The 21,426-nt window shown below is 40.1% G+C and overlaps 1 protein-coding gene across 1 annotated transcript in view; it reads right to left on the bottom strand.

The window, feature by feature from the left end:
• Positions 1 to 21,426, bottom strand: part of Amph (amphiphysin) — a 195,810-nt gene that overhangs the window by 36,028 nt on the left and 138,356 nt on the right. Inside the window, exons 6-11 of the mRNA XM_032884708.1 lie at positions 16,564 to 16,671; positions 14,993 to 15,078; positions 10,363 to 10,438; positions 9,720 to 9,802; positions 7,441 to 7,579; positions 6,155 to 6,283 (exon numbers count right to left, since the gene is read on the bottom strand). Of these exons, the coding sequence (XP_032740599.1) occupies positions 6,155 to 6,283; positions 7,441 to 7,579; positions 9,720 to 9,802; positions 10,363 to 10,438; positions 14,993 to 15,078; positions 16,564 to 16,671 (621 nt within the window). The remainder of the gene's footprint in view (positions 1 to 6,154; positions 6,284 to 7,440; positions 7,580 to 9,719; positions 9,803 to 10,362; positions 10,439 to 14,992; positions 15,079 to 16,563; positions 16,672 to 21,426) is intronic.

The following is a 21,426-nucleotide window of genomic DNA, read 5'->3' as shown; positions in this document are numbered from 1 at the left end:
AAAGAAAATACTATGTATTATACAATGGCTAAAATATTGCTTCTTGGAAATGGAATTATACTTCCTAATTTTTATCTTGTGCTTTGTTTAATTTTACATTCTTTTTGTGTTAATTATATGTCATTTTCAGCATGTAAAGCCTTCAAAGTAATATGAGGTAGCGCATATTGGAATTTACAGCTACAGCAACAGTACATTTAGATATAAAACATGTACTTCAAAACTAGACCTCATAACTTCATATGTGTACATACACAGTGTTGAATTATAACAGTATTTTAATGAGACAGATCAGTGAGGGGATTGGTATTACTTCTAGAGATTGTTTTCCCTCTTTGTTCTTTCAACACATTTTAAGGATGTTTATTATATCTCAAGTATTTGCATGCTTCTAGAACTCTTTAATGAGCCAGAGGATGTCAAATGGGAAGCTTAAGGGAGAGAAGATAAAGCTTCTAGGAGCAATGCCAATTAGGAACAATTTTTTATGAATATAAATAGCAAAAACAATAAAATAGTTGATAATTTCTAACAATGAGCAAAGTTGTAGCATTTCATCAATACATATGAGGAAGTTGTGGCTGGAGAAATGTAATTTAAGACTGGAAACATGTGAGGAGTATGTTACAGATGGACTGTAGTTAACCTGAACACTGACATTAACTACAGTACACTGACAGGATTTAAATATTTACAATCTCATAATGGAGCAATTTTACTCAAAAATAATGTTGTCAAGTGCTTTCCCCACAACATTTATTATAGAAAGATTTTAAAGAGTAACATAACTCTGGCCCCTTTTATCTATAAACTGACTGACCATCTTCCTCCTATTTTAACATTTGCTACACTTGGAAGCCTGCAGTGTCCTGGCAAGACAGCACACAATAAGCCCAACATTCTACACAACAGATTCCCTAGTTATTTTGTTTTTGTTTTCTTGGAAGCCAGTTGAACAGAGTCATTCTGAGCTCAGCATCATGGCACTGAGGCAAGGTCTTCAACATGCTATAACTAAGTATGAAAGTCAACAGAGATAGAGAAGGCAAGGAAGATGGATGATGGCTGCTTTGCTTAGAATGAGCTTTTGTGATGACCAGTGGATTGACAGAGACCTAAACTGATTGTGTGATGAGGTCTTCCTATGGGAAGGCGACTGCTGAGTAAATTGCTTCCTATGACTAATATGACCTTTAACTGATGTAATCCCATGAAGATTGATATCAGAACGTCACTGACATGTCCATTTCAAGAAATTAAACATTGTGTGTGGGAAGCAAAACAAACAAACAAACAATAAACAAAATAAAACAAAAAACTTGCTCTGGGCCAAGAATCCAGAAGGAAGTCTCTGGTGACAGAGAACGATGGATTTGAAATTATGTTCTCAAGGTAAATTAGAAAGCACTTTAATCCATTTTCTGAAGATAAATGAGGGGAAGAGGGCTAGAATCCTATATGGGTGTACCTAGATATTGTGTGTATCTATGTGATTGCTTTATTTTTGTTATGAACTATTAAGATCTTACTACATGCATGGAATGGTTTCCCAGGGATATATAATTTAAATCTTCATTTCTTAAAATATATCACCAAACCTATTTATCAAGAACAAGGTCTGGAACCATTAGAGAAGGTAGCTTATGGAAAGATAAATTGGGGCTTTTTATTGTAGCACTTCTTAGAACCTTGAGCATGCTAGCATGAGCTATTACAAAGAGAAACTGGATAGAGATACTCTTCTCATATGACCCCCTCCACCTGAATGCCTATTTTCACAGTATGAGATTAGTGTATGTTAGGAATGCACATTGTTATTCTGTTCAAAATAGCCACAGATACTTGTGTAATATTGTCATGACACAAATATGGAAGTAACCCACCACTTTTTAAAAGCTGGACTTAAGGCACACTCCTCAAGATGAAAACCACCCTAATACTCCTGAAGTGCTTAAGTACCTGAGGCTAGATAGGTCATGGGCCCTACGGGGCAAACACACTACTATTATTCAGTTAAAAGAAAACAATTAAATGCCTCTTAATGACATATCTGGTAAACCCATAGATAAGTGTCTCACTCAACTCTCATCAGAGATGCTTTTCCTGTGGTGATTGCAACTAACACAGACCCACAAGTGGGCAATGAACAGAGAATAAGGGACTTTGGGCCACTCAATCACACAGCATGTCATTATTTAACCCCTCCTCGTTGCTCAGGCATCTAACTATGAGAAAGAGAAGGTAAAAGATTGAAAAAGCCAGAAGTTGTTGTAGATGGTCACAAGGAAGCAGTATGTTCTAGACACCACAGAACTTATATATATGTGAACTCACAGACACTGTGATAGTGTACACAGGATGATTTAAAGCACTTAAATCACTGGGAGAAGGGAGATGCAAAAATCACCTCTAATACAGAAGCTATCTATAATTGATGCCTGCTGGGAAAGAGAAAATGAGTTTTCTCTAATGGAGTGTCACTGGCTGTATCAATAACTCTATTGGAAGGCCTATGCTCACAAGTAGTTGGGCAACACAAAACAGACTCCGTGTTTTGTGTTTGTGTGCAGGGGTGAGCAGGGGCATTTTTTTGTCTTACTATTTGTTGTTTGTTTTGACTTTTGTTGAGGTGTGCTACATGCTACCAGAGGAGAATGTAACTACCAATCCACCCAGCTGTGAACCCTGAAATCGATAGTAACAACTGCTTATCAAGACATGGTCACTGTCACTAGAGTAGTATGAATATCATGGGCATAAAGAATCCCTTTTTGATTGGATTTAAGGCAAGTTAAAAACCCATTCCTGGTACCATTGTTGGGCCAAGAGCCTGAGGACGAACCGGTCAGAGAGGCAACAGGAAAGCTACTACTATTATTCTCCTAAATGGGTGTAGATTACACCAAGTCCTGGTGACATCATTATGTCTACAAACTGAGGCATCTCTCAGCTTTCATCAGACATACATCTGTAGATAGCATTTAACATAGAGACTCACAACTAGCCAAAGTATACAGAATTAGAAATTAACTGTGTAATGCTCAACTCTAATAAGCCATCTATATCACAACCCTCCTTTTTCCAATGGGGATCATTGTGGAAGAGGTGAACAGACAGATTATAAGAGCCAGTGGTGGTAGGAGACTACGAGGAAACTGTTTTCTGGACGCAACTGGGCAGTTTCACATATGAACTGACAATAGTTTAGACAACATACATAATACCTGTAGGAGTCCAAGCCAGACAAGATACCAACATGGAAGGGGGGTGTGTGTACAAAGTCACACACATTACTTGAGGCGCTGACTATAATTGAGCTTCAGTTTTGCAGAGAGTATTGGTTTTCTTTATTGATATGATATTTGGTAGATTAATCACACTTTAGTGGAAGGATACACACCTAAGAATATATGGACAGTACAAATTGAGTCTAATTAGGGAAGAGGAGGAGGAGGAGGAGGAGGAGAAGGAGGAGGAGGAGGAGGAGAAGGAGGAGGAGGGCGAAACACGAAGGACAAACAGAATGAGAAGTTGTCCTCAGTGTCAATGACTTAGGTAGATAGTGAAGGGTGTGGATCTTGGAGGAATTAGGTAAAGGTGAATATTATCAAAATATATAGTATTAAATTCTCAAAGAATTAATCAAATATTAAAACACAATAAAGGATTTATGCACAAGATTATAAGTTCTTGGGAGAAAATATTTGGAAAAAATGAACTTGTCTTTTAGCAGTTTTATTTTTGTGAACAAAACTTTGGGAAAACAGGAAAAGTATTTTCACATGCCATGCATGGTGTGCCTATGAGCATGAAAAAGCATTCCCACAGAAAATTCTGGGCTATATCTAATTAAAGTTTGGCCATTAGAGGGCTCTGCAAGCTTAGTGGATTTCTGTTTTCAGTTCCAGGGACACAACAGTGAAAGCGTTGCTGCGAGGCGATTTTCCATCAGACAGGTTAGATTTTGCTTCTTACATTTGCAGCATCTGGCCAGGATTAACACAAAAGTGTTTTTCTTTCTCATTAAGTGCGTTATAAAAATAGCCACTGTGGCCATAAATGATCTTCTAAGTGTAGGATGACTCACTTAGCAAAAATCCAAGGCAACCTGGAAAGGATCATTCTGCAGTAATGTAGGGGAAACCTTTTAGATAATTCTCAGTTTTCCAGTTTTCAATACTTAATGATTACTATCTCATTTCTCATCAAGAATTGGTATCTTTCCTCTCTTAACCATTCATCTTTGCACTGCCCAAAACATTATTATTCAGATTTTATAATCCATTAGCTTATGCCTTAATATACAGTCTGTTCAATGCATCTAATATTATAAGCACCTAACACACATGTCCAAAAATTTTAAATGAAACATTTGAAATCAGAATCTTTTAAGTGGGACAGTTATAAATGGGCCATCATTACACAGCCTTGGACTGGCTGGACATCTCTACACACAGAAGCTGTTAATTCATTGTGACAGCCAGTTCACCATCACTGATCTGAACCATGTAGACTTCCAACTGTTCAAAATAGTAGTTCTCAGAATTAGGTCCCAAGACCAAGGACTGCTGCAGATACATTAAGTGACATAAAATCTCGCAGCTGCAGAAGAGAACAAACAACTGAGGAAATTGTTAAAGGACTGCAGAGAAGACAGGTTCTGCCTATTTTAAATAAAACTAGATTTTTCTCCACTCAAAACCCCAAAATGACAAACCAAAATATAAATCCCATTTCACTTCTCTGCACATCTTGGTGTGAAACCAGGAGTCATTTGGTGAATTAGAAGCATTGGATTTCACACTCTGTGATCCAGTTATTGGAGGCAGGGGACCTCTCAGGTAAAAACACAACACACAACACACACACACACACACACACATGCACACACACACGCGCACACACACACACACACACACACACACACACACACACACACACACACACATACACACGCACACACGCACCCCAAATGAACAAGACCAGAATTCCTCTTCTTTCTCTCCTTTAAACTAAAAGAAAGCAGATTAAATGACAAGGAACATCTCTGGTGGGTAGTAATTTCAAATTCAGCTGACAGACTAACAAATATGGCACAAAATCCATCAGTTACGCCCCAGTAGAGCAGTTCCATGAGATCCTACAGAAATGGTACATAACTCAGGTGAGCAGCTCTACCTGTAAACTATGAGGTTTCTACCTTGTTCCCTTCCTCTAGCCAACTGTTTTCTGTCTCTAGCATTCAACAGTAGTAGGGTGAGTTAAGGCTCCCAGAAGTACTTACAGACTCTCCTGGCATCTGTAATTTTCAAAAGTACCTTGATTCTCCCTCTCCCCACCATGAGGGTCCTTGTAACTGAGCCAGAAAACTTGAAATAAAAACACTTAAAAAGAAAGAACACTTCTGGACCTCATCTTTACTTCGGAACTACTCTGTGCGCCACTTAAGTAGTCTCATCTCCTAGGCAGGGTGTCCTCAGCTAAGTACACAGGCTTCTAGAGGTCTAAAGTTCCCACTTATGATGTAACTGAGAGGATGCTATTGGTGGACACAGGTTAAAGCAACTGAACAAGGACAAGCCATCCTAAAATATCCTCAGTGCAAATGTTAATGTGGAAATAAAACTAGGAAATGACTCTGGCTAGTAGAAAAGGTGCAGGCTGATAAAATCTGGAAATTGAAATTTAGCCAAGAGTCAGGGGTTAGTATATCCAGTTGGTATGATAGTAATGTCCAGTGCTTTAGTTACGATAATATTGTGACATAAAACTGAAGTTACTACATTAAGACTGCATAACCACACAACTTGAATTTTAAAATGTGAAACTGACAAATCCTCAAGGACATGGTAGAAAAATTAAAAGAAAATAGGCCAGAGTGCATGCAAGGTTTTGTCACAGTGGTAGGATGACAGCAACTCCTCTTCATTGTATATTTTTCAACATACTTTCACATATATGTATATATATATATTCAATAAATATTAGAATTTTCAAATCCTATACATCTTACATTTAACAATCCTTTGATTACAAAGCAATGAAGCAAGCACAAGTGATAAAATTTTATTAATGGCTCTGATATCTACAGCTGACCTGAGAGTCCCACCCACCATGGCACTTTGATAGTCATTCAGCTGTCCTGAGCACTCACCTGGGAAGGTGTTGTCACATTGATTTCTGGTACAAAGTTGTCCTCAAAGAAATTAATGATGTTCTCCTGCTGTAGTTCCTTTGTTGGGGTGACTTTAGGCAGAGGTGGGACAGGAGGCCCTTTCCTTGTCTGGGAAGCATTAAATACAAACATAGTAGCCTTTGAGGAAGTGTTAGATGAGCACAGCTATGCAAGCAGACTGACATCTAACTGAAACTGATCTGTACAAAGGTGTAAGCCTACTCGATTCAAGTCAAGAATGCTGTCCCCTTGGGTGCCTCTCCAAACACTGACAGGCACTGGTCTAATTGGAAGAAGTCAGGTCACTTGATTAGAGTCCATACATCTTAATTTAAGCAATGCCCCAAACTGCAAGACCTATGATCTCACCCGGAAGCCATTCTTTCTCTCAGCTCATCTACCATTGATTTCTCTCATAAGAAAACAAATGGAATTTCAAAACAAAAATCAAGCCAGCTGGGTTTTTTGTTTTGTTTTGTTTTGTTTTCTTCTTCATTTGTTTTCCCCAACTGAGTCAATGAGGTCAACCAAAGACAGTTCCCACTTCTCTTTCCACTCAGGAATTTTAAACATTAGAATCTACTACACTTATTCCCTTACAATGTTGCAGCTTCAGCCATATTCATAAAGCTTATACTGGACCATGAATGTTAAATGTAGCTACAGAAATATTATGTTCACACAATGCAGGGAAATCAAAAGTGGTGGGATCTTCTCTTTAGTTCATTTTGCCTGGTCATTACTTGGCTTTCACTGAGTGGCCATTCATGTGTAACACAATTTGGGGGATGAAATGTCTCCTAACATCCCAGTTCTGTGTGGTCATTGACTCCAATGGAGCACTGAAAAGAAGATTCAGTTCAGGAGGAATGTAGAATGAATGGAGTTTTGTAGATATGGTTTTTCTTTTTCAAAGCGAATAGCTGCTCAGAGCATGGGGCAACCCAGCAAATGCTCCATCACTGAACAGACTCCTTCAGCCTCTGAATGGCAGGAGAGTCTAGGAGCAAGTGAAGGTAAAGATGAGTGTAGTCCAGGCCAAGAAGGTGGGGATGGGGCTAGAACACCCAAAAGAATAAAAAACTGAGTATAGGAGGAAACACAAAAATCAAATAAAAAAAGCAGACAATAGCAATAATAATATCACTGTCTCATGCCTTAGTCTTGTCATAGAAACTTTCTATAATGCTTAGTCACCACAAGAGAATCCCAAAGAAAGTCACTTCCCCATGAATTCTTCCATGCCCCTGATGCACACAACATACCTGTGAAGGAGATCTGGGTCGCACTGGGGCAGGAGATGCAGGTGCTAATGTGTGGTTGGGACTAGCCGTTGGGCTGGGTAGGGGTGAAGCCTCCTCTGGGGGTGATGGTGTCTTTGCAATGCGAAGAGGACCCGAATCACTGGATAGACACAGAGGGTTGAGCAAGAAGCCTTCTGAGAAGCAGGATTCTTAAAACCCAATATTCTTTACCCCAGAGAAATCCTGAAGCTTAATGTCACTGTTATTTCATTCCCCCACTTCCAGGTTATTTCTAGCTGTTAGAAGTAGTAATGAATGTTGGAAACTGTCACCACTGATTGCTCCCTGTGAAGTACGGTCAAGCATGCTTGGTTTTAGATATGTAAATAATGAGGTGTAAATAGGTTAAAAAGAAAGAAAAACTGCAGTGCTTTACGACAGTTGCATTTATATCTTAGTATAAAATCTTGTTCTTGCCACATGCCAAATCAGCTCCACATCCCAACATAAGGCATAGTAAGAAAACCAGCTTCACTTCTGCTCTACAGCAGAGTCATGTCACCCCACAATCATAGAAAGTTACCCAGAAAGCTGTGACTTTTAATTACAAAGGCAACTTGGGAGAGAGTTCATAAATCTTTCTCAGGAGTGCTTTTTGAATTATGTTTAGAGAGTTACAAAATACTTCTTTGTGTACTTTATGAAACAATGACTGACTCAGACACCTTCAGGGCACCAGCAGACCACATGACAGGTGAGATTCCACAACTTCCTAAGAAGCCATCATGTTCTAGGCACCTTGCCAGATGCTTGGGAACAGCTTAACATGATGACTCAGATGGCACATCCTACTCTCTAAGAACATCTAAAGACAACAGCAGACGGAGCAGAGTCTGTGACCTAAATAAGAGTACAGACACAGCAGCATGATCTACACATTCAGGAGCTAAGGGAGCCACATTCTTTTAAAGACACTCTACATGATTGCGGCTCTTAGCCAGCAATCATGACCTCGGACTAGAAACAGCCCAATCTATACTCTATTCTAAAGACTGCCCGCAGAGCTAACTCACCACCTCGCTCTGCAGAGAATGTTTTTAAAAAGGAATAAAAATAAGAGACATTTGTCAAGTGGCTGTAACCCGACTTCTTGCTTTAACTGATTATGAAACTGGTATTTGCAAATGCTTCTGTTGACTTCATTTCCATGTGAAGCCACTCTTAACGCGCCTTAGTTTTACAATATCCAAAAGGTAATTTGAGTATTCTTATTATTCTCTTAGTCTTAGCTCAACAATGTAAAAAAACAATGTTGGAGCCCTAATCCTGTTCTTTTCTTAGATTCCTTTAGGTCACACCCTTCCCCTGGAGAGAAAAGGCACTCTGGCTTCCCTGGCAGCTATAGCAGAGGCTGTAGTTATAGGTAGGTACTCTAAAGAGAAGTCCATGATCAAAACAGTCATCATCAGACGCTGACATGCGGAAAGGTTGGAAACTGCATATGTCAATGGATGAGTCTGTACATACATTCCTATAAGTGTTTATAATGATTGGCATTAAAAACTACAAGTGTAGAGTCTCAGAACTGACCATCACCTTAGGAATAATTTTATTCCATTGGACCCTACTTTTTCTATAGATATTTAAACGGGTTCTTTAATTACAAAGGTTATTGGACTTGAATAAGGAAAACAAAGCAAATTGACCTTAAAGGCATGTAACTGAAACCTGGGGCTTCTGACTGCTCAAGGCTTGTTAGGTGAGATAAAATCATAGGAGAAAGTAAGCATGCAGTCAAACCAAGGTAAACAGCTCAGCTGTGCCACGGGGCCCTCGGTCTCTGACTGGCCCATTCATAACAACATGCCATGGAACACTAACAAAGCCATGTTGCAGGGCAAATGGCAAAGCAGAGGTAGAGAGAGGGTGGGCGGAGAGATCTCTTCCACTCTTTTCCTTTCTTTAGTAGTGAACAATGAGCACAAAGCTGGAGGGGTTTTCTCTATTGCAGATGAAGTAACAAGGAGAAATGATGACTATCCCAACTGTTGCTCTTTGGTTCCATGTTCATCAGAAGCAGCTACTCACTTCTGCTGTGACCATTAGCATCTTGAGGTGAATGAAGGCAAGAAGTAAATGTAAGAGCCAAAAACCTAAGTTTGGGATCACTGTCCAGGTGGAAGGGCTCCTTTTAGATTTTTACAAGGTGACTAGAATAGTACAATGTGGTCTCCAGGCTCTAGAAAGTTCAATACATAGGATATCACTTGCACATGCAGCTCAGAGGACCAGTGGCGTACCTGGGAGCTCCTTGAATGCTGAAGGCCTTGTCAGCGTGCTGATCACCAAGTTTCGTCATCACTTCATAAAGCTTGTGGCAAAGCTAAGAAGACAGAAGCCTGTTAAACACAGGATATTCTGGTGGCCACCCATGTTTTTCTCCCCACGAATGAACTTGTTTAGTGAGAAGCTACAACTCTTCTGGGAATTAGATTGGTCTTGAAATTCCACATACCACATTTAAAATCTACACCCAAGTTGAAATAACTTTATACAGTGAAAAGAACGTGCTACTTGCTGGATCAATCAGATATGTATTCAATAGGACATGAAGCAGAAATGACAAGGTGATTATCTTAAATCTATTAACAAATAGTCCTATGATTGTCCTGGTGAACTAAGGTAATAGAGAACACCATTACTGCTGCTTATCTAAATAAGTTGAGACCAGGTATATATATTTAAAATTCCAACTTTTCAACTAACGGAGGAGGAAATAAAATAGTGGGGCTGTAAAAAAATCTTTAAAACTAGTGCAAATAGTTCAGAGAGTAGTAACACAGTACCGCTACAACATCCGTGTAAAAGGGTAAAGCTAGTTGGCAATTTTATACAATGCCCTTTGCATTACTTTCCGTAAGAGCAACAGTCACCATTACTCACCACTGCGATTTCCTTGTGAAACTTGGCCTCAAGGCTGGAGACGTTTTTGAAAGTATTGACATAAAACCCAACTCGTCTACCAAGGGGAAACACAAATAAAAGAGAGAGCTGTTAGCAAAAGTAGTTTTTAATGGCCCTGAAACAAATTAAGACTATGTTTCTAATATATAACTTTGAAAAATATTGAATTCAACAGCATCCTAGAGGAAACCTGACTTTTCTCCACTGTTCAGCACACGAGCTGCTCATTGGCAACATCTCAAACACATTTGTAAGGGGAAGCTATGGGAAGGGCACTGGGACATGTAGCAAATTCCGTCTGTCTTTATCGCAGTTCCCTAAGAGTAAGCACAAAAGCCAAACAGAGATTTAGCCAGGATAAATTCTTTCTCCACATAAGAGTATCTGGACACTATTTTACTTAATTCTTTTTCATTTAGTTGGGTAACAACTAGTTTAATTCATTTTATTGTTTCAATGGCATTCTCAAAAATAACTGAAGAATCCTGATTATTCAACTAGATCTGAACTCTCAGAAAAACAAACAAACAAACAAACAAAGAAAAAAACTAAGTATATAGCTTTATAGTTTGTTTTAATATACTGAAAAACAATAATAAACATTTCTCATTATCAGAAAAAAATAAAACCTCCACAAAAGCACAAAAACAGAAATCAAAATAAATAATCATAAGACCAATAAGACAAAAAATGTCCAAACAAAACAAAATGAGATAAAAAGTCTACAAAATACATCAAGTTTGTTTTGTTTCCCAACTACTCCTGGGCCTGAGGCCTGGCCTTAAATGTTATATATACCAAGTGGGACTCCATTGAAGAAAACTACTTTTTTTTCATTGCTAGCCAGTATCAGTTGCTTCTTGATTAGGGGCAGGAGCTCATGTCCCCTGCCCCTTCTCAGGGCTGGGATGTCATCTGTCCTGAGTGCTTGCAGATCCTATGCATGCTACCATAGGCTCTGTGAGTTCGTATGTGCATCAGTCCCGTTGTGTCTGGAGGACTCTGTTTTCTTTGAGTCACCCATCACCTCTGGCTTTTACAATCCATATAGCTCCTATTCCACATAGATCTCTAAGCCTTCAGAGGAGGAAGACTTTGATGAAGACACTGCATTTATAACCAGATACACCAAATTCTCTCACCCTGCACATTAGATCATTATTTCCTTATTTCAGGCAACAGAATCTACTGGGTACCGACCATTTCAAGCCAGAATCATGTAATACAGTCCTCAGCCCTGTCTGACTAGTCCTATCAACATCTTCACCATTCATCCTACACATTCTCTGGCTAAATACTTACCCACACCCACCTGCCACTGACAATGCTGTCTTCTGAAGGTGACAAGAGTTATTTTCCAATATTTCCCTTATTCTATCTGCTATGTCTGTGGCATGATTCCCCATGCCCATCCTAAAATCAATATTTTCAAACCAGAGACATCCACAGTGCTGTCCTCTCATGTTCCATGAGGTCACCAGTGCCTGCCATGGAGCCCCTGGTCCTTCCACCCATTGATCCCTCTCTGGAAGTTCGGTCAAGGTGAAATATCCTAAGTTCTTGTGCATTTGGTCTTCCTATTATAATGGGGATTCCTGGAACACATTCAACAATGGAGTGTCCTCTGTTCTCAGCTTCTTGAGGTTCTATTTTCTTTGAGGGCCCTGATAGAGCTATCATTATTTCTTCTTAGGTTTTTCTGCGGGGCCTCCTGACACTGTACACTGCTTCATATTGCCACTCAGACATGGCCATTGACACCTCCTATACTTCCTTTCCTTCTTTTTCAGTTACAGGCATAGTGAACTTACTTTATTACTTAATAAACTTTTTAATGCATCTTCAAACACATCACACATGAGATGGAACTCAGTACATTTCAAAACCTTCATTTTCATTATGTACTAAGTCCTCATCTCTAAAGTTACCCTGGGCACTCAGCAAGGCCAGTCTCAATTACATTATTTTTGCATGACATTTTACTTTTGTTTCTTTTTATCCTTCAATGTAGGCTGTAAGAAAACAAAAACGTTCAGTATAAGGTCTATAGCACATCAAAGAAGCTAGACACACAATGGGCGGCCAATAAATACTTGACAAATAAGTGAATATAACCTCTGCTCTCTGTCCTGCTTTCTCCCCACACTTCCCTCCTTTGAGTTCTCTTTTCTATCACCTTCGTGCCATATCACATTAATAAGCTTCTAAGAACCGGAGCTGGAGAAATGTCTCAGGGGTTAAGAGCACTAGATGCTCTTTCAGGAGACCTCAGTTTAGTTCACACCATTCATGTGGCAGCTCCCAACCACCATAAACTCCCCAGTTCCAGGGTACTTGACCTTCTCTTCTGCGTTTCATTGGTACCAGGCATGCATGTGATACCCAGAAACATATGTAGGCAAAATACCCATACACATAAAATAAGACAAAAATTCGAAATTAAAACCTCTCCAATTCTCACACCCTTGTTGGTGGACTCATTAGCTTGGAATATTTGTTAACCAAATACTGACTGCAAAAAATTCTACTTAAGCATTCCCTATGGAATCCCCCTTCTTTATAGTAATTTTATCACCATTTTCTATGAATCATAAGTTTGGTTAAAATGTAAATATAGGTCAGGAGGTAAAGTACCTATATGTGAGGCATGAATGAGACTCTAATCTCCATCAAATCCCCCAGAGTAGAAAATAAGTCACAGTTTTCTGCAATCTATATCTCCTTCTATGCAGTAATGTATGTGTGTATGTGCGCATGTGTGCATGTGTGTATGTGCATGTGATGACCAGAGGTAGATTGATGTCTCACCACATTCTTTGAGACAAGTCTCTCACTGATCATGCAGCTCACCAATTGGCTAGACTGACAGCTGCTGAGCTCCAGTGAGCCATCTGGATCCTCTGGTCTCTGGTACTTTTGAGCAGATGTGTGGCACCACACCCAGCTCTACTTGGCACTGAAGATCTGACATCGGGTTATAATGCTTGCATGGCAAGAACTTCACTGACTGAGTCTTCTTCCCAGACCTTGCTTCTTTCCTTTGTTCATCTACATGTTTGAAATAGGATTTTCTTTGCACGAAAACAAAAGATAATAAAAGAACCAAGGAGGAAAGGACCAACTAAAGATGAACATCAAGCTTAGTATCATCCACCCTTTAGATTCAAAGACGCAAACTGGGTGAATGGAAAAGGGTTCACCATGTAAAGAGTAAACAACAGAGTCCTGGAGTGGGTATCAGAGAGACACTTTTTAAGAGAAATAAAAGAGGATGCTTTATAGCTCGACATGGTGTGCACACTGCAATCCCAGAGCTTGGGAGGTAAAGGCAAGAGGGTAGTAATTCATAATAATCTTTTGCTACAAAGTGGGTAAACAGACAGCCTGGGCTATATGAGGTGCCATCTCAAAGTAAGCAAACTAAAACATAGGACATTTTATAGAGATAATATCCTCAATAATACGCACATCTAAAAATGAGTAAAATATATATTTTTTAAAAGCTGACAGATTGAAGAGAAAAATGGGTCTGAAAATAGCGGCTGTCAATAAGGCAGCTTCATTGATAAATTAGGCAGAGAACAGCGAAGAGAGGACCTGATGAACAGTACAGCACAACTGGACACAATTAATAATTTCTGAAGGGCTAAGATGACTTTGATGCAGGAATTCAAGCATCCATCACTGAGTACATGTTCCCTACTGCATATCCAGTCCTGTGCATTTCCCCACAGGAGACACTGAAGATTAAAAGTACTGACTTCAATTTCAGGCTTGAGCAATGTAAATGTGAAAAGAACTATGTGCTTGTGAAAAATCATGAGTGTGTGCTATTTCAGTTAAATCCTTTAACTTAGATACAAGCAGCAGGAAGTTAAGCCTGCAGATATGTTTAATCTCTTTGGGGCCACCGGCTATTTAGAAGTAGGGGGGGAGATTAACTAAAAGTAATACAGCATATCAAGCAGAGTTATATTTGAATGGCTGGCGACACGGAACTGCTAATGAGGACTGAAACCATAAGGCATCACTGCTTCCAGCAACTCCATGGTTCTAGCACAGAGCAGTAAAAACAGAATAAACTACATAAATCTCACTCAAGATCATAGACTCATGGAATACCTGTAAGTAAGAGCAGCATTTGATGTCTGAAATAGTGCTATAACTCAGGTGAAACATCCGAAGAACAATGTTAGAAGGTAAAGATGTGGTCTTAGGATACTGGAAATCCAACCAAGAGCTGAAGGGGTCTTGTTGTAAGTTTTATAACAGGAGAAATTCTCCTAGTGCCTCTGGTTATAATTCTCCACTTGAGAAACTTAACAAGGTTTAAACAGCTGCCAGACACTCATGGCTTCTTAATTAAAATGAGATACAATGAAATAAATACAAATATTTTTCCTCAGTCTCCACAGCCACGCCTCAAGTGGCTGCTCAGCAGGCCTATGTAGCAAGTGGCTTCCATATTAGAAACCACAAGTACAGAACTTCTGAATACAACAGAAGTGTGACAGACCCAGAAGAAAGCAGAGACAAGGAAAGTGACTTAAAAGAAAGCCACTCCTCTTGAACTGCTGAAAGGCGCAGCCTGGAGCAGAAGCACGCTTACCTTGACCATAGTGATGGTAATTCTTCTTGTAAGTCAACATTGAACTCTTCAAACACTTTCTGTGCTTTCTGAAACTCCTCTTCTGCCTAGAAATGACACACAACACATTACACATGAGAGATCCATTTCTGTATATAAAGGCATTACTCCATATTGAAGAGAACGAACCTTATTGTATCCTGAGAAGCTTTTTGAGGAGAGATATTTGTTGAAATCCACACCATTTTGTAATTAAATGGGCAACAGAAAGAACTTGAAATTTGTTTTTTTTATTTTTTTTTTATTTTTTTGGTTCTTTTTTTCGGAGCTGGGGACCGAACCCAGGGCCTTGCGCTTGCTAGGCAAGCGCTCTACCACTGAGCTAAATCCCCAACCCCAGAACTTGAAATTTGTAAGGCTTGAAAAGTAAGTTATAATCAAGCTATGAAGTTCTCATATGTCATGCTCGGGGATTGAGAAATTTTTCCCAATCGGATCCATTAAGAGACATAGGCAATAGGGAACCTGATCTAGAGATGCCATGTTGGAAGGTGATTTAGCAGTGATATGTGATAGGAAAGACAAACTAAGCCTGGGATCTAAGGGAATTGTGGCTAGCTGGCCTCATTTAGCTGCCATCTGCAGACTGCTGACATACACAACTGTGGTGGCTTGAGAGATAACCCCATAGTCTCTCTCAGGCATTTGATTACTTGGTCCCTGATTAGTGATGATTTCTGTGTAGGCTTGGAGGGTGTAGCCTTGATGGAGAAAGTGTGTCACTGGGAGCTTTGAGAGCTTAAAGCCTTGCTCAATTTTCTGTTTGATCTCTGTCTTTCCTGCTTTCGAACTAAGGAATGAGCTCCCAGATTCCTGATTGCCATCCCTGCCTGCTGCCATAATTCCCCCTTGTGATGGTGATGGACTCCTAACCCTCAAAACGCTAAGCCTCAAACAAGCCTAGGCACGGTGGTTTTTTTTTTTTTTTTCTTTTTTGTTGAAATTTTTTATTAGATATATTTCTTTATTTACATTTCAAATGGTATTCCATTTCCAGGTTTCCTGTCCATAAGCCCACATCCCCACCCCTCCCCCACATGGTTGTTCCCCCCATCTACTTCCCTTACTGTCCCCCCCAACATTCCCCTGCACTGGGAGTCTAACCTTGGCAGGACCAAGAGCTTCCTTTTCCACTTCTAGGCACGGTGTTTTATCACAGAGTTTAAACAGTAACTACATTTTTCTCTGGGCATTACAGTGTTGGCATCTCACCTAAATCTATATTTTATCAGTATTTTCCAACAATATAGAAAGAAGTGCAAAAACACTCCTTGGTTTCTTTGATCTTGCAACACTGCAAGAGGCTTGAAGTTATTCTGGTCACAATGTGTCAGTAAAGTTCATTCATGTGATCGCAATTCTAATAACAAAGAAAAAATGTATTTTTAATTAAAGTGACTTAGAAAGGTATGATTTAGTTTGAATTCTGTCCTAATTGGAGTCTTTCTTTAAAAGGGGAACATGGAATTTTTAAATGTTATATGCCTTAAGATTCAGAGTGTGAGTCCATCCCTGGATGGATCCAGCCCTACCTTAGAGATCCGACTCTCATCCTTCCTTTTGGAACTCTGCAGAGCCTCCAGGTGATGGCGGGCACTGTCATAATCCACGAGCTTCCTGCTGCGCTTAGCGATGCGATTCTGCCAACATGGAAAACACATGAACTGGAGAGGTGGTGTCAGTCTCTGACTGCCAAAAGTCAAAGGTCAAATGCTTTCTGTGATGAAAGTAGCTGAGGACTGTAAAAGAACCATTGTATTTACAATGTATTTATGTGCCTGTGTGAGCACAGTTAAAGAATAATCTACAGGAGTGTGTTCTCTCCTTCTAGCCTAGCATGAGGATTTCTGAAATGAACTCACATGGGTTATCAGGCTTGGTGGCAAGCACCCTTACCTTCTGAGCCATTTTATTGCCATGGAAGGTGAGGATTTTAAAACAAGATGGGGGTGAGCATGGATAAGAGTAGGGAGAAGACTGTTAGAAATCAGAATAAAGCTTCTAGACCATTGTGCTACAACAGACCAAACAGCACCCCTTCTGACAATAAAGAGGCCGATTACAAGCCACTAATAGCATGTTTCCACCAATTACTGAGAAAGCCCTGCAGTTGCTTTGGGGGAGCAGGCAAACTGGACTCTCCATTAGCATCTACTCTGATTCTTAATGTGCTGCAGTCTGCAGATAGAAAGCTATATTAGGTTTTGTTTTATGACTAAATAGCAGTTTATGATTATAATATGATTATAATATAATATGATTATAATAGCAGTTCCCTAAGACAGATTTACTGTCCGAGAAATCTGGTAGACCCAGTATATCACGGTCCTTTATGTATTAGAATCTCTAGAGCTAATGTGTCACTTTGAAAATGCTGGTGTTCAGAACACAGGGATACTGCTGATGGGATGGCTCATTCCCATGGCCACCTCATTAAGGAATTTTCACAGCCTTGGTCAGAAATCCCAAACCACTAGGTATGGATCAAGCGTTTGATCAGAACTGCACTTTGATCAACCAGGACTATCTTCATTTGCATGACTCCTACTTGCATAGGGATCATATAGCTAGTAATTATGTGCACAGTAGCCCACAGTAAGCTCCCAGAAAGGTGTAGTAGCCAACACAGGCCGTTTTCCTTTATATGGAGCAAGTCATTTTTCAGGTAGCTGCACATATGGGCTCAATCTAACCATCAAAGGGCGTTTTCAGGATGGAGCCCTCAACAAGCTCCAGGGGCCATTTCTCCAGCCCTTGAAAAAGTTGGTAATGTAAATGAACTTATTGTCCTCGAACTTCAGCTCCTATTTGTATCCTATCTATGTGTTTCTCTAGATTGGATGGAGAGAGAGAGAGAGAGAGAGAGAGAGAGAGAGAGAGAGAGAGAGAGAAGAGAGAGAGAGAGAGAGAGAGAGAGAGAGAGAGAGACTGACATACTGACGGACTGATTCTAGGCTAAAGCTCTGGCAAGTAAAGTGAGTAAAGTGACACCCTAAGATTTGTGCCCCTCCGCTTCAGAGGTCAAACTATTTAAACAATGGACCTAAAAAAATTAAAATTTAACCTAAATTTAACACCTGGGGAAGGACAACTAGAGCTCTAGCACTAGTCAAAGGAGGAACTGGCCTCATGGAAAGAGATTTCACACAGTTCAGCACCTCATTCCACAGCTAAACCAACTTATACATGCTTCCTGGCTTTTGTGTCTTACATTCTAGAAGGTTTAACCACCAGTTCAGGAAAGACTGAAGGCTGTTTCCTCTTTATAGTAATGCACAAACTGTTCATAAATCCACTGTTTTTTCTTTTAATCAACTCCTACTTCTTTGTTTCTTTGAAAACACAGGGACTGCGAGCATCAAGTTTGTGAACCTAAGTGCTCAGTTACCAAAGTACAGATTCGAGAAACTCATAAACCCAGAAGGAAAAAAATACTGACTTGCAAAAACCTAGACCTGTCATAGGCGGTTGTTAAGATAATTAATAACAAAAAACAAAGGAGGGGCAAATGGAGGGAACATGACCAATACAGTAATACCTGTATGAAAATGAGAACATAACCCACTATTTTATATGCTGACATAAGTAGTAATTTAAGACGGAGAGCTGAAACCCAGTCCCGAGGAGGAGTGACTTCAGGACCGAGACCAGAGGTAAGACCAACTTTTCTGCTCCAAGTGACCTGCCTGATGGACTTAGGACACAGAAAGGCAAAATTCCTCTGGGATCAGACATTTCCAGTTTCTAGCTGGTGACCAAACCTTGCTGATACCATCCCACAGCTCCCTGCTCCCAAACTCCATGGGAGACAGAGCTGATCACCCAGACGTGTGGGCACTCCTGAGACTGCAGGGCAGGAGAGACCGCCAGTACTGCCCACCCTTGCCCAATTCCCTGGCCCAAGAGGAAACTGTATAGGACCTCTGGGAACCAGAAGATAGAGGCACTAAAGCTGCAGAAGCCCTGTAGTCCAGATTGCGCCCGGATCTAAAGGGACCTAGTCAAACAGTTCCCTGCACTCAAATCCCGTGGTAGGGAGAGCTAGACCTTCAGAGGGGCAGACACACCTGGGAAACTGGAGGAGATGACTCTCTGCCCAGATTTCTGACTCTAAAGGAAAATGCCTAACACCATCTGGGCCCCCTATGCACAGGGACCCCGGAGAAGGAGGGTCAGGCCCTTCTGGTTACTGCCCTCAAGGAGAGCTGAAACCTAGATCCAAGGAGCAACTTCAGAACCAAGACCAGAGGTAAGACCAACTTTTCTGCTCAAAGTGACCTGCCTGGTAGACTCAGGACAGACACCCACAGGAACAGCTGAAAGCCAGTAGACAGGAACGACTACACGCCTGAAAGCAGAACACCCTGTTCCCATAACTGGCTGAAAGAAAACAGGAAAACAGGTCTACAGCACTAGGCCTGACACACAGGCCTAGAGGATGGTCTAGCCACTATCAGAAATAGCAGAACAAGGTAACACCAGAGACAACTTGATGGCGAGAGGCAAGCACAGGAAACCAAGCAACAGAAACCAAGACTACATGGTATCATCGGAGCCCAATTCTCCCACCAAAGCAAACACTGAATATCCAAACACACCAGAAAAGCAAGATCTAGATTTAAAATCATATTTGATCATGATGCTGGAGGACTTCAAGAAAGACATGAAGAACTCCCTTAGAGAAACGCAGGAAAACATAAATAAACAAGTAGAAGCCCTTAGAGAGGAAACACAAATATCACTGAAAGAATTCCAGGAAAACACAATCAAACAGGTGAAGGAATTGAAAAAATGGAAATAGAAACAATAAGGAAAGCACAAAGGGAGGAACTCTGGATATAGAAAACCAAAGGAAGAGACAAGGAACCGTAGATACAAGCATCACCAACAGAATACAAGAGATAGAAGAGAGAATCTCAGGAGCAGAAGATCCCATAGAAATCATTGACACAACTGTCAAAGATAATGGAAAATGGAAAAAGCTACTGGTCCAAAACATACAGGAAATCCAGGACTCAATGAGAAGATCAAACCTAAGGATAATGGGTATAGAAGAGAGTGAAGACTCCAAACTCAAAGGGGCAGTAAATATTTTCAGCAAAATCATAAAGGAAACTTCCCTAACCTAAAGAAAGAGATGCCCATAAACACACAAGAAACCTACAGAACTCCAAAAAGATTAGACCAGAAAAGAAACTCCTCCTGTCACATAACAGTCAACATACCAAATGCACAAAAAAAAGAAAAAAGAAAGAAAGAGAAAGAGAGAGAGAGAGAGAGAGAGAGAGAGAGAGAGAGAGAAAGAAAGAATATTAAAAGCAGTAAGGGAAAAAGGTCAAGTAACATATAAAGGCAGACCTATCAGAATTACACCAGACTTCTCACCAGAGACTATGAAAGCCAGAAGATCCTGGACTGATGTCATACAGACCCTAAGAGAACACAAATGCCAGCTTTACTGTATCCAGCAAAGCTCTCAATATAGATGGAGAAACCAAGATATTCCATGACAAAACCAAATTTACAAAATATCTTTCTACAAATCCAGCCCTACAAAGAATAATAAATGGTAAAGCCCAACACAAGGAGGCAAGCTATACCCTAGAAAAAGCAAGAAACTAATCGTCTTGGCAACAAAACAACGAGAAGAGAAGCACACAAACATAATCTCACATCCAAATATTCCTTAATATCTCTCAACATGAGAGGACTTAACTTCCCAAAAAAATACACATATTAAAAAACTGGATACGCAATGAGGACCCAGCATTTTGCTGCCTACAGGAAACACGCCTCAGAGACAAAGACAGACACTACCTCAGAGTAAAAGGCTGGAAAACAACTTTCCAAGCAAACGGTCTGAAGAAGCAAGCTGGAGCAGCCATTCTAATATCGAATAAAATCAATTTTCAACCAAAGTCATCAAAAAGATAAGGAAGGACACTTCATATTCATCAAAGGAAAAATCCACCAAGATGAACTCTCAATCCTAAATATCTATGCTCCAAATAAAAGGGCACCTACATACATAAAAGAAACTTACTAAAGCTCAAAGCACACATTGCACCTCACACAATAATAGTAGGAGATATCAACACCCCACTCTCATCAATGGACAGATCATGGAAACAGAAATTAAATAGAGACATAGACAGACTAAGAGAAGTCATGAATCAAATGGACTTAACAGATATTTATAGAACATTCTATCCTAAAACAAAAGGATATACCCTCTTCTTACCACCTCATGGTACTTTCTCCAAAATTGATCATACAATCAGGCATAAAACAGGCTTCAACAGATACAGAAAGATAGGAATAATCCCATGCGTCCTATCAGACCACCACAGGCTAAAGCTGGTCTTCAATAACAATAAGGGAAGAATGCCCACATA

The sequence above is a fragment of the Rattus rattus genome, chromosome 14 (assembly GCF_011064425.1).
Source record: "Rattus rattus isolate New Zealand chromosome 14, Rrattus_CSIRO_v1, whole genome shotgun sequence".
Lineage (NCBI taxonomy): Eukaryota > Metazoa > Chordata > Mammalia > Rodentia > Muridae > Rattus > Rattus rattus.
This window is presented reverse-complemented; position numbering and strand designations above follow the sequence as displayed.